Source organism: Pararge aegeria, chromosome 21 (genome assembly GCF_905163445.1).
Source record: "Pararge aegeria chromosome 21, ilParAegt1.1, whole genome shotgun sequence".
NCBI classification, from domain to species: Eukaryota; Metazoa; Arthropoda; class Insecta; order Lepidoptera; family Nymphalidae; genus Pararge; species Pararge aegeria.
In genome coordinates, this window is record NC_053200.1 from 2,608,689 (window position 1) to 2,621,843 (window position 13,155).

Genomic DNA, 13,155 nt, shown 5'->3' on the forward strand with positions numbered 1-13,155 from the left:
AGCCGCAGCTATGAGAGGGTTGGGATGTCGGATAGAGGAGAGCTGGTAGCAGCGTTCTCTGTGCTAGACAAAAACCCGTCAGTCTGCCCAGCGTGGTGATTGTAGACAAACCCTGTTGGATAAGACTTTGGTCCAGCAGTGGGCTTCTGCTATTATTAAGTAACAACTAAATTTTAAAAAAATATTCGCACCACAAGATAATTTTTTACCATTTTCTCATCTTTCGTTCTATTGTCTTTTAATTGGTCGATATTCTGTGGTAATAATTTAATCATACTGTATTAATTACCAAAAAATATTTTTCTATTTTATGTGCCGATTTAATTACTAGGGTAAACCGTAATATAGGATTCCGCCTTGTATCGGTCCTTTACACGCTTTCAACAATAAATTATAAAACCCACCAGTCGACTCTTAAACTAATGTTAAGAGTCGGCCGGTGCTAGTCGGAAAAAGCACGTTTGTCGACCACAAACAAGGACGCTGTGGCTCAGGGCCGTAGATTTTGGCACTCCTTACAATAGACCAGACATTTTGTACTACTAGCCACAAGAGGGCAACTTGTGAAATTGCCTAAAGCCATGAAGGTATTATTGTTATTGTATGGTGTAATAGGTTAATTGGTATTGTATAGTGGCGAACCTATCGATGAAAAAATAACAGTTTATTTACTGGTTACATTCCTATATAGTCTACTCGCGTACTGCAATAGTTTTTATGGCTGGCAACATGTAGTATCTTAGTAGGAACTAGGAGCTGGCAGCACAAATTGTCTATGAAACTAACGTCATTTGACAGCTGGCAGGTATATCCGGCTCACGAAGTCGAAAAAGTGTCCTTTTTAACGCGTACGCCATTGCTGGCGTATGGTGTTGTAATTTATTGAAAGAAAAATCATAAACCATCCAATATGGTGAGTATTCATTTTGATATTTGCGTTGAGAAAAGTGATCCGCGATAGCTGCGCTTGCATTTTGTAGAGATATTTTTCGGTTTTAGTACTTTAAAAGTGATTTAGAACTAGGCTCTTTGCGACATTCTCCTTTGTGATCGGGTGACGTTTCCAAAGTGTTTCTGTGATTTTGTAGTGTTGCAAATTCTGTTGTAACTTATAAACTGTGGTTTTGAAGATACCAAACGTCGCGTGCAATGAATAACAGCGTTGAGGAAATGCAACGTGCGTGTGACAGGAGGCATTGCCATCTGTTTTGCGGTAACATGAAGATGTTAAGTGGTTATTTCGCTTGTGCAGGTGAATTTTACTGTAGACGAGATCCGTGGGATGATGGACAAGAAGCGGAACATCCGCAACATGTCCGTGATCGCTCACGTCGACCACGGCAAGTCCACTCTGACGGACTCGCTGGTCTCCAAAGCCGGTATCATCGCCAACGCGAGGGCCGGCGAGACTCGGTTCACAGACACCCGTAAGGACGAACAGGACAGATGTATTACCATCAAATCCACGTGAGTAATAACCATTATTTTTTTTATAACCTTTCGATATTGCAGCATGTTACTTTTACCTTAAATTTCTAAATTTCTGTTTTTATTTCTTTGTAATTTGATGAATGATAATATACATGATAAACAGTTTATTTACCATGACATTGGATCTTGACAAGTTCAACGACCTTTAAGTTGTGTGAGAATTGTCTTGGGTGCATTTTATTGCTATGCAAGCAAATAAGGAATAAATCTATAGATCTTTGAAAAGTAAGATTAAAAACTGAGCATATAAAAATATTAAAATAGTATACATAATTTTTTTTGTGTTACACAATGAAATTATTGCTCAATAACTCGAAATAAATTGTTACATGAATTTTAATGCTATCACAAAACAATTCATTACAGTTTAAATTGATGCTAAATTCAATATTTGCCGAGCTGTAGGACACACTATGTTTATGTAGTCTATATGATAAAAAGACTTCTAAATGATGATTGTTCATACCATACAAAAACTTGAGTTCCAATGAAGATTCTCAGAACGGCCATCTGATCTATACAAAATAATTATAAGATTCCAAAACTAAAAACCAAAATGCTAACAAAAAATTTCATTTCAGTGCCATTTCTATGTACTTTGAACTGGAAGAGAAAGACTTGGTGTTCATTACAAACCCAGACCAGCGTGAGAAAAGTGAAAAGGGTTTCTTGATCAACCTTATTGACTCACCTGGGCACGTTGACTTCTCCTCCGAGGTGACGGCAGCTCTCCGTGTCACTGATGGAGCTCTTGTGGTGGTGGATTGTGTTTCGGGTATGAAATAACTAATTTTAATAGCTAAAAGAAGCATTTTATTACCTACAGTTGTCACAAATTTAGATTTCCCAAGACAGTTGCAGATTCCTTTACAAAGCTAATTAAAATGGTGTCAGATATATCATCTGTTGCAGTAACTTCTATAAATTTCTGTTTCTGCTGTACACAGGTGTGTGTGTGCAAACTGAGACTGTGCTGCGTCAAGCCATTGCTGAGCGCATCAAGCCAATCCTGTTCATGAACAAGATGGACCGTGCCTTACTTGAGTTGCAACTGGAGTCTGAGGAGTTGTACCAGACCTTCCAGCGTATTGTAGAGAATGTCAACGTCATCATTGCCACTTACTCTGATGACAGTGGTCCCATGGGTGAGTTTTTTTTTTAAATTTATTGATAACAATAAGACTTTGTTTTACTACATTAGTTTTGTTACATTTTAGGAGTGTTAACTGAACTTTTTAGGTTGGTTTATTTTTTGTGGTGATAGCCTAGGTTCAAATCAATCTTAACCTTTCAAAGTTATGTGCCTTTTAAACAATTAAACCATCACTTGCTTCAACGGTGGAGAAAAACATTGTAAGGAAACCTGTATGGGTGTTGTCTATAATGTTCTCAAAGGCATGTGTAATCCATAAATCCACACTGGGCCAGCATGATGGTCTACAGCCTAAACCCTTCAGAGGCGGAGCCTGTGTCCTGTAGTGGGCCGGTGATGGGTATTTATGATGATGATGATATTTATGGTTTGTTTGAAATGTATTTACTAATTTGATGACTATAAAGATCTTTGCACAATGCCTTATGAGTCTTGGAAAAGATCAAAGAGAGTGCATTTCCTTTGAACTTGATTTTAAGGTAGTAACGTTTTTCATCTGTTAACAGATCTGGTATCAGCTTGTATTAAAAATTTAAAAAAAAGTAAGATAGTTTTTATAAATGTTTTTGCTAATTGCATCATCTGACATCATAGTTTGTTTTATGTCTTTTAGATTATTATCCTTCTTGAGATAATATGAAAGATATGATAATCTTATCATTGTCATGCTTTTACTCGTTTATTAATTTGTTAAAGTTTAACAATGATATAGCTTGTTATGGGAATGCATTTTAAAATACATAAATAATTAAAATCATTGATTGGATTGAGATTTCATCTTATTACTTTCTTATATATTTTATTTAACAGCAGTACACGATTTGCTAGCTCGCAATGAAAGAGTCGTTTTTGAGTATGAAATATTCGAACATTGAAGTAAAATAGATCTCATGTGCATTGCATTTCATTTCAGCACAAATTTGCCTACGATTCTTTAGCTCGGGCTTTCGACAGAACGTAACAAAAATCAGAAGAACAGGATTTGCGACTCTAAAACAAGGGATATTAGGGCTACTTTAAGACAGGGTTTGATATGCGAAAAATGGTTCCAAAAAAATTGTTTATGTTTCGTTAATATGTGAGATTATAATATAAATGTAAATAAATCGGAAGATTGAAATTTATACTTAAGTAATCTACCAGAACTGAATTGGCTTGGCTAGAGCTCTTGAGTCCTAATCGATTTCTATAACGAACAACCGTCCTATTGAACTTTTCCATAAATAATTGAGCAGCAGAAGATAAAGATACCCCATAATTCCAAATCTGATCAAGCATTCAGAAGTTATAGGAATAAAGAAACTCACATACTTGAACACTGAAAGCGGCAAAGTTTTGGACAGTCTTGTTTTAAACAACGCCCATTTTTGCGAAACGTTACTTACGGAAAAAGGCTTAATTTCTTTTAAAGGATGAAAATATGTTGAACAATAACCTAGAGACTGCACTACGGTGCCGTTACCCACTAGAGTGCAACACGAATACTCTAAAATCGATATTAATGCGTAACATACATAATGGTGCCTAAGTATGTAAGAATCGTAGTTAAAGAAGATTAAGCTAAATCTTATACGTCGAAACTGTTGTTATTGGCGGACAAAATCGTTTACATAAAATACACAGCATAAAAAACATTTATTATACTATGTCTGTTTGGGTTAATTGGTTTCGGCTATTATCTGAAACTCATCATCATAATCCCGCTGTTTCCACACATTGCTGGCCCACTCTCTATAGTGGGCCAGCTATGTGTGGATTTCTTTCATCGTCATTGGTGTCTCCTCTCATAATGAGATGTGGCTAAGGTCGAAGTCCATCCATAGGTCAAGTGCGGAGTAATAAGACTGTATTATGAAGCATAATTTCGAAAGACGTTATTAGAGTACTACCAGACCAAAAATGTTATGAATTCAAATACGTCCTATGTGTTGCCAATAGATTTTTAAATGTCTTTTTGGGGTCAAAATGGACTGAAAGTAATTGCTATACTGCATATATTTGGTGTAATCTTGTGTAATAACTAATTGCATTGAATGTATAGCAAACAAGTTGATTTCATAAAACGCAAACGAGAGCTTTACGATGTATAATCAACCAACAATAATTGAAAATAGTACTCAGAAAAAATAGAAATCAGTACCCAAGTTCTTTGAGGTCGCAAAGTCTTTTTTAATTACCTTATTTGTTACTAAAAGGTACCTCACTAGTCCATTCTCCAGTGTGTATGAACCGTATCGATAAATCTTTGACATATCTCTGCGTCGTGCATTGTGGGCAACCTTTTTTATTTAAAAAAAAAAAAAAAAAACAATACTAACTACTAAAGCAACACATTTATAAAAATTTCTAAGAGCACGAGTTAACCGCATCGGTCGTGCTAAACCTATTCATATTTTCAGTATATTTGCCTACGTCACACTAATTTTTTAACATCTCGTCAATCAGGTGAGGTACGCGTGGACCCCAGCAAGGGTTCCGTAGGCTTCGGCTCCGGGCTCCACGGGTGGGCGTTCACCCTCAAGCAGTTCGCAGAGATGTACGCCGACAAGTTCAAGATCGATCTTGTCAAGCTCATGAACAGGTATAATTATTATAACAAAAGTAGTGTTTGAAGACCTATGTCCCCAATAGGGTGAGGGCGTTTACTGAGCTGCTACGAGTGGTTTGTGACTAGACACCTGACCTCATTTCCAGTGGCGTGCACTTCATACATGCACAAAAGCACTGCATACCCAAATTATTTTATAAAACTCGTATTGGAGGGGAATTTTTCAATGTGCCTGCTTTATGCATACCCTAGTCAAAAACCCTGTGCACGCCACTGCTCATTTCCTTGTAATCTCCATCCTTTCGTGCCTCCGGCGGGGCCAACGTCAAATTCGACATTCCAGGCACCAGATACTCAAGAATTTCTTCTCTGTGCTAAGTCCATTACACTTGATTTTTGGCCCGTATCGAACAATCGAGGCTCTTGTGATTTCACACAGTAACACAAAGGCGCAATTCGTTTGTCTTCATACTTGCGTTCATTTTATGGAAATTTAAAAGTAAAATAATATTCTTTCGTCCCGTTGATACTGGGTAAAGTCTTCGATGCTATACACCAGCGGCAGAAAAGGACGAATATTATATGACTTAGTTATAGAATATTGTGGCATTCTCTGTAGATGTTTTACAACTAAATCTGAGATACAAATTTAAACAGTTGCAAAAGTATATTTTATGTTTACAACATTAAATACCTTTCAATGTAGTTTGACATTGGTATGTGTGCTTGTGACTCATCATGCGCCGTTTGTACAGCGTGCCATGATCTTAAAACCCAATTAGTATGTTAATATGCATAAAACATCTGAAAAATTCTCATCTACTGGTGGTTTTTAATAATTGTAAATATCGTACTACTGTCTGTTGGTAGTAGAATTCCAAGAAGCAAGTTAGTCATGAATCTTTCAGCATCAACACTTACAATAAAACAATAATTTTTATTTCTTGTGGAAGATGTAAATATAAAAATAAAAATCTTATAAAATAGGCTGTGGGGTGAGAACTTCTTCAATGGCAAAACCAAGAAGTGGGCAAAGCAGAAGGACAATGAAAACAAGCGCTCATTCTGCATGTACGTGTTGGACCCCATCTACAAGGTGTTCGATGCGATCATGAACTTCCGCAAGGAGGAGATCAGCGCCCTGCTGACGAAGATCGGAGTCACCATCAAGCACGAGGATGCGGACAAGGATGGAAAGGCACTACTTAAAGTAAGTTTTAAACTTTCGGCTTTTAATTAATAGGATGGTTAAATCGCATATTTACGAGGTACTCTATAATATCTTTTAAAGTCTGACCTGATTTCTGTTTTTATTATTTTTATTTATGAGGATTCCTCTGGTAAGGCTGGTACTGTACTGGTCGAGAGGTATTTTTTGATTGTAAATAGGCAACAGTTCTCCATCAAGATATCTCTTCTTATTGCTAGCAATATAGCCAATTACTTTTCGTCCATATCTATAAGCCAGATTAGATAAATCATCGTAGAAAAATAGGCGCCTTATGAATTATATTTAACGTCAATCTATCCTATATTTGTATAAGTTGTTAACAGACTAGTCCCAAGTGTTGCCAGTTGCTTAAACCCATAAGCTTCTGGGTGTCAAAGAGGACGGACAGTATTATTCTTTCCGGAATTGGTTGGAAATCCCATGATTGCTGACCCCATAAATGATAGATACATTTCATATTATTTGATAATGCTAAACAATAATATTAAGCATAGCAACAACTTTTGTTTAACCTTCAGCCTAGACATAAGGGCTACTTCATGCATTTGCTAATTTGACATAACCTATTAATAAACCTTTCAGCATTGACAATAAACAGTAATGGTTTGCAGGTAGTGATGCGATCCTGGTTGCCCGCCGGCGAGGCTCTGCTGCAGATGATTGCCATCCACCTGCCGTCCCCCGTGGTGGCGCAGAAGTACCGTATGGAGATGCTGTACGAAGGACCCCACGACGATGAAGCCGCTATTGGCATCAAGGTAAAGAACTATTTCATCCTATAGTAAACAGGTAATTAAAAATTCTTACTTGGCAAGCCTGAAAATAGGCTCTTTCAGGTGTTCACAGTTGCAATATTTACAGTGTGGTTCACAAAAGCTATTAAAAACGCCACTCTCGACGTACACTTGCTGGCCAAGATGTTTGTTATTATGTACAAAAATATAATTACACATTAAAGTCACTGTGAGCTTTTATTTAAATAAAACCTTATACTTTTATTATCACTTAGTTTTTTTACAATATTTGAATAAGGTGAAAAGCTAGCGATAGTAATATTGTATCAGAAGTAATTTCTAAAAATTATTTATTTAATTATGCAAATATGTTCTATAATGTTTAGTTGAAGTTAGGTTATTTATTGAAACATCATCTGCAGCCTATCAATGTACTTACTATTCTTAAGTACAGGTCTTCCCTCGTAGGAGAAAATGAAATTGAAACAGTGTCACAGTATTTCTTTATGGAATTTTAAAAATACAATATTATATTTTATTTATTCCTAAGTAATTAAACCACAATAAAAAAAAATACGAATTTAACTCAAAAGTAATAAAAATAATAATGTGAATAAACTATTATATATTGTTTATTTCGTCCTGTTGATACTGGGTAAATCATTTAATGTTATACACCAGCGGCAGAAAAGGACGAAAATAGAAGTCTCATTTATGGATTGGTAAGGCATTCTCTGTAGATGTTTTACATCGAAAATTGAGATACAAATGATGGATGTTGCAAAAGTAATTTTGTAATTCTTCTGTAACAACTCATGGCAACTTCATAGCAAATAAAAACAGAATTTATAAAGAAAAACATTATTTGAACCCATTTTTTTACTTTATAATATGTATAAATTTAGAAATACTTGGCAACTTCTGCAACTGTAGATAATTGCATTGTTGCTGTTTAATGTCTGTTTTCACTATTCATATTTCTCATTTTGAAAACCATTTAATATTGCTCTCTTTTTTATTTTTTCACAGACCTGTGACCCAGAAGCACCCTTGATGATGTACGTGAGCAAGATGGTACCGACCTCCGACAAGGGTCGTTTCTACGCTTTCGGACGAGTGTTCTCCGGCAAGGTGATCACTGGACAGAAGGCTCGCATCATGGGCCCCAACTACCAGCCCGGCAAGAAAGAGGTATGAAAATAAATTTACATTCTTAAATACACCCAGAAATCAAAATGGTGTCCTTCATGTATAAGACTAGTTTACGCGTCCGCACACCGCGCCGCGACTTAGCGAGCGTTCCGTTTGCGCGGTTCGCTCGCGATGAAGTCGTCGGCTCGTGCGGACACAGATCGAGCCGCACGCGTCTAAACGCTGCACAGGACCGCTGTCCTCATGTCCCGGGACCGCATGCTACGACGCGCGCGACACATTTTATTCAACATTACTTATTTTAATTTATTAAACTAAATAGACAAAAAAATTGAATAGAGACTTCGAAATGATTTTTATTGCAAGAAGTTGTCTGAAAATAGTTGGAATTGTGAAAGTATTGTGGCAGTGAATAAAAATAATAAAAACTGTTTGCTCTAGGATATGTATGAGAAAACCATCCAGCGTACAATCCTGATGATGGGTCGTTACGTAGAAGCTATTGAAGACGTGCCGTCCGGTAACATCTGCGGGCTGGTCGGCGTCGACCAGTTCCTCGTCAAGACCGGCACCATCACCACTTTCAAGAACGCGCACAACATGAAGGTAAAGCTTTTACAACTAAATAGCTATAGGTTTTAGGTATAAAAAGTTTCAGACTAGTAAGCGCAGTAGGTGTTACGTGATTTACGATAAGGAATAAATTGATATTTTCATAAAAAGGAGAAAATTAATTTAGTTTACAGTACACGTAAACTATATAAGTCAGTTTAGTGGAATCAGTACATGATCAAAGGATAAATAAGGACTGTTCATTTTCTCCACCTGCTTTCTCCATACTTCTAATTGTTTTGAGATTATGGTACCATACAAACAAAAAATATGGGGTCCGGTAACGAGACCCAGCTACACTCTGCCGCGATACACGCAGAGTCAATTAAACACTCAATCACCCGCATTTTATCGAGTGCAAGTAACAGTTCTTTCGTGTTGCAAGTAATAAATCGTATGATTTTGCCCACATAGGTGATGAAGTTCAGTGTTTCGCCCGTCGTGCGTGTGGCCGTTGAGCCCAAGAACCCCGCCGACCTGCCCAAGCTGGTGGAGGGTCTCAAGCGCCTCGCAAAGTCCGACCCTATGGTGCAGTGCATCAACGAGGAGTCTGGAGAACACATCGTCGCCGGCGCCGGAGAGTTGCATCTTGAGATTTGTCTCAAGGTAAATTTTATTTGTTTCATAAAATGAATATACAATTTAATATTTTTTCTGAAAGAAATTCTTTAGATGTATGTCGATATTTGAAATGATGGTTGAGAGAAAATTTATCGTTTTCTGTTGTTTGGTATTTATACAGGATTTGGAAGAGGACCACGCGTGTATTCCCATTAAGAAATCTGACCCTGTGGTGTCATACCGTGAGACAGTGAACGAGATGTCCAACCAGATGTGTCTCTCGAAATCACCCAACAAGCACAACCGTCTGTTCATGAAGGCCACGCCCATGCCTGACGGACTCCCAGAAGACATCGACGATGTAAGTTTAAAATTAGGATCTATTTTATGCCTCCATTGTACCATATAAGTTTGAGACTCAGGTTGACTGTCGACTGTTGACTATTGGTTTTACAAGCCCAAATAAAACTTTGATAAGTATATCTTTTATTATTAAAATCATAAACATCGTAATATTCGACTTAATAGTACTCACAAATCATACATAATTAGATTGAAATGCAAACGAAATTTTGTTTTCAAAAGCATTTAAAGCATATTTTTAAATAAAGTAGTTTTTGTGTCATAATTTTTAATGAGAAACTTTTTTTTATAAAATCATTACTAGGGAATAAAATTTAATAATGCTGTATTTTGAACACAACTGAAATCTACTAAGTTCCTAATAGATCATTTCTACAGGGTAAAGTTAACCCGCGTGACGACTTCAAAACACGTGCCCGTTACTTGGGAGAGAAATACGAGTATGACGTGACCGAAGCGCGTAAGATCTGGTGCTTCGGTCCCGAGGGCACCGGCCCCAACATCCTGGTGGACTGCTCCAAGGGAGTGCAGTACCTCAACGAGATCAAGGACTCTGTGGTAGCAGGCTTCCAGTGGGCGGCCAAGGAGGGTGTCATGGCTGAGGAGAACTTGAGAGGCGTGCGGTTTAACATCTATGATGTTACGCTGCATACAGACGCTATCCACAGGTACGTGCGCTATTTTTTCAGTTCAATAATATTTAAGAATCATTCTTAAAAATGCAAATTACATGCAATCTAAGCAGGACTAAAGCCAGGCAGTAAATTTTTAGTAAATCAAAAGTAGTAGAGACTTACGTTTGTAAGTTGTATAATAACCTTGTTTTTGCATACAGAGGTGGCGGTCAAATCATTCCAACAACTAGAAGATGTTTATACGCGTGTCTGCTGACGGCCGGGCCCAGACTCATGGAGCCTGTGTATCTCTGTGAAATTCAGGTAAAGACATGCTCATTACAGATTTAACTTAGGAGTTGGTGTCATCGATTTTAGTAGAGAGTAAAGAATATATCTTTCAACATGTAAAATACAATTCAACTCCCCATTTAATGTCAAATTCAAATTCATTTGTCCCTTCGCCAGAATACTTGCCTCCAGGCAAATGATAATTTATTTCCTGACAAACAAATCATTGCTTGCTAACAATTCATATTGGAATTGGTATCAATATTAAACATGGTTTGTGCATGGACATGATGCATGATTCCCCCCACGTACTATCCTAAGCGGGCTGGCTATTGTCAGGCCGCTATTCCGAGACGTGGTATAGCAACTGTTCAATGTTTTGGCATCGTGCATTTTGTATACCCTATGCCTGAATAGGGAACTAACACTTATTTAAATTTTTTAACACAAACAATCGGAATATCCAAAAATTATAAAGTTGCATGATGTAACACATTTAGATTTAGTATCTCATATAAAGAATCAGAAACAACTATGAAATGTGCATTTGATCTAACAATTCACCTGTAAAAAAATATTGAACATATAAATATGTTAAAATGCGTACCAAAATCCTTTGAATTGACGTTATTTTTTTTTGTTTCGTGCCTGTTAGTGTCCCGAGGTAGCAGTGGGAGGTATCTACGGCGTGTTGAACAGACGGCGTGGCCACGTGTTCGAAGAGTCCCAGGTGGCGGGTACCCCCATGTTCGTCGTTAAGGCGTATTTGCCTGTCAACGAGTCGTTCGGCTTCACGGCCGACTTGCGCTCCAACACCGGAGGCCAAGCCTTCCCTCAGTGCGTGTTTGACCACTGGCAGATCCTGCCTGGCGACCCCTGCGAGCCTGGCACCAAGCCCTACGGCGTAGTTATGGTATTTATATTATTTTACATATTTGCTTGTCTTGTAGATTGTTACCAATTTTTACCATGTGTGCATTCTTCGATTAATAATATACTAGATGTGCTGTCAGTCGCCAATAGGAATTGGTTAAACATAAGTGTCAAATATGTCCATGCTTTACATCTCAATAAACATTCGAAATGACAGGATATCATATTTTAAATAAACATATTTTAGGTTATACATATATTCAATATTTCTAGACACTCAATAAATGACCAGAATAAAATATCAAAATCGGTAAATATTTTGGCTTGTTTTGTATGGGACTACATAATTGATCGAAGCCAAATAGTAGATTTAAGAAGATTAGGTGTATAATTTGACAGCAATTAATTTAGCTAAATGTACTTTGCATATTGTTATAGGCGTAACTAATAACTGTAACCACGAGGAATGGTGCAAAGATCGTGGTTGGCATCTCGCGCTTTCTTCTATTTATTGACAACACAATAGATCGAACTATTGATTAAGTATGTGAAATAGGAACGCGTCCGCACACCGCGCCGCGACTTAGTGCGCATTCCGTTCGCGCGGTCCGCTCGCGGTGAGGTCGTCGGCTCGTGCGGACGCAGAGCGAGCCGCGCGCGTCTAAACGCTGCACAGGACCGCTGTCCTCATGTCCCGGGACCGCATGCTACGACGCGCGCGATACATTTTTATAACTTAATTCTAGCTAGCTATTCATTTGTTCAATTGTGTAATTTAATTCATGAAGCAAAAATTTTTGGAAAATTCATTCATGCTTGTGTTGAACAACACATAAAAATATTAATTATAACATAAACTTAAAAACTAAAAAAATTTGGTTCAACTCGAGTATTGAATTAACCGTTGCTTTTTTTTCTTTCACAGGACACGAGAAAACGGAAAGGATTAAAGGAAGGTCTTCCAGATCTAACTCAATACTTAGACAAGTTGTAAACGCCGTAGCTAATGCAATCAATACTGTAATATATGTAACTTTACGAGCGCGCCTCACGCATTATTTGTCATCATTTTGGTTCAAAGACACCATTTATTTTTGCCTCAGTTTTTGTGAGCGAGAGAGATCTTTCAATAAAATATTCAAATATTGATCTACAAGATGTATTGTTAATAACCACATGTGATACTCGGCTGTATCAGAGCAAATATATTAAGATCCCTTTTTACGCCTTATTTGTTATCATTGAGTGTAGTGGGAACCTGGACACATTTAATTATACTGTAATTAATTTTTAAATTATAATTTTTCTATTTTATGCGCAGTTTTAATTTCTATGTCTGATTAGGGAATTTGACATTTCAATTTCAACAGGTGAGAATAATATTTTTACATAGCCAGCCTGGTATGTTTAAATTTAAAACTTTCTATTTATTTCCATGTTCACAGTTAACCTAGAAAATAATAGTTAAACTTATCAATACAACTTAAAGAGAAAGTTTTAAATTAAAATTTGCTTTTAATTTATTTATATAC

The 13,155-nt window shown here is 37.1% G+C and overlaps 1 protein-coding gene across 1 annotated transcript; it reads left to right on the forward strand.

Moving 5' to 3' along the window:
- The first annotated feature begins 771 nt into the window (after window positions 1-771).
- Window positions 772-12,937, forward strand: LOC120633501 (translation elongation factor 2). The gene is made up of 15 exons (XM_039903718.1): window positions 772-913; window positions 1,253-1,467; window positions 2,073-2,266; window positions 2,439-2,636; window positions 5,090-5,225; window positions 6,180-6,402; window positions 7,035-7,181; window positions 8,187-8,348; window positions 8,751-8,915; window positions 9,336-9,527; window positions 9,664-9,843; window positions 10,224-10,513; window positions 10,681-10,783; window positions 11,406-11,663; window positions 12,549-12,937. Exons 1-15 carry the CDS (start codon window positions 911-913, stop codon window positions 12,615-12,617), a joined length of 2,535 nt encoding a protein of 844 aa, XP_039759652.1. The 5' UTR covers window positions 772-910; the 3' UTR covers window positions 12,618-12,937.
- Window positions 12,938-13,155: the final 218 nt, after the last annotated feature.

Coding starts and splice junctions, on each gene's coding strand:
- LOC120633501 (XM_039903718.1), top strand. Junction 7,182..8,186: donor AAGCCGCTATTGGCATCAAG/GTAAAGAACTAT, acceptor ATTTTTTCACAG/ACCTGTGACCCAGAAGCACC. Junction 8,916..9,335: donor AGAACGCGCACAACATGAAG/GTAAAGCTTTTA, acceptor TTGCCCACATAG/GTGATGAAGTTCAGTGTTTC.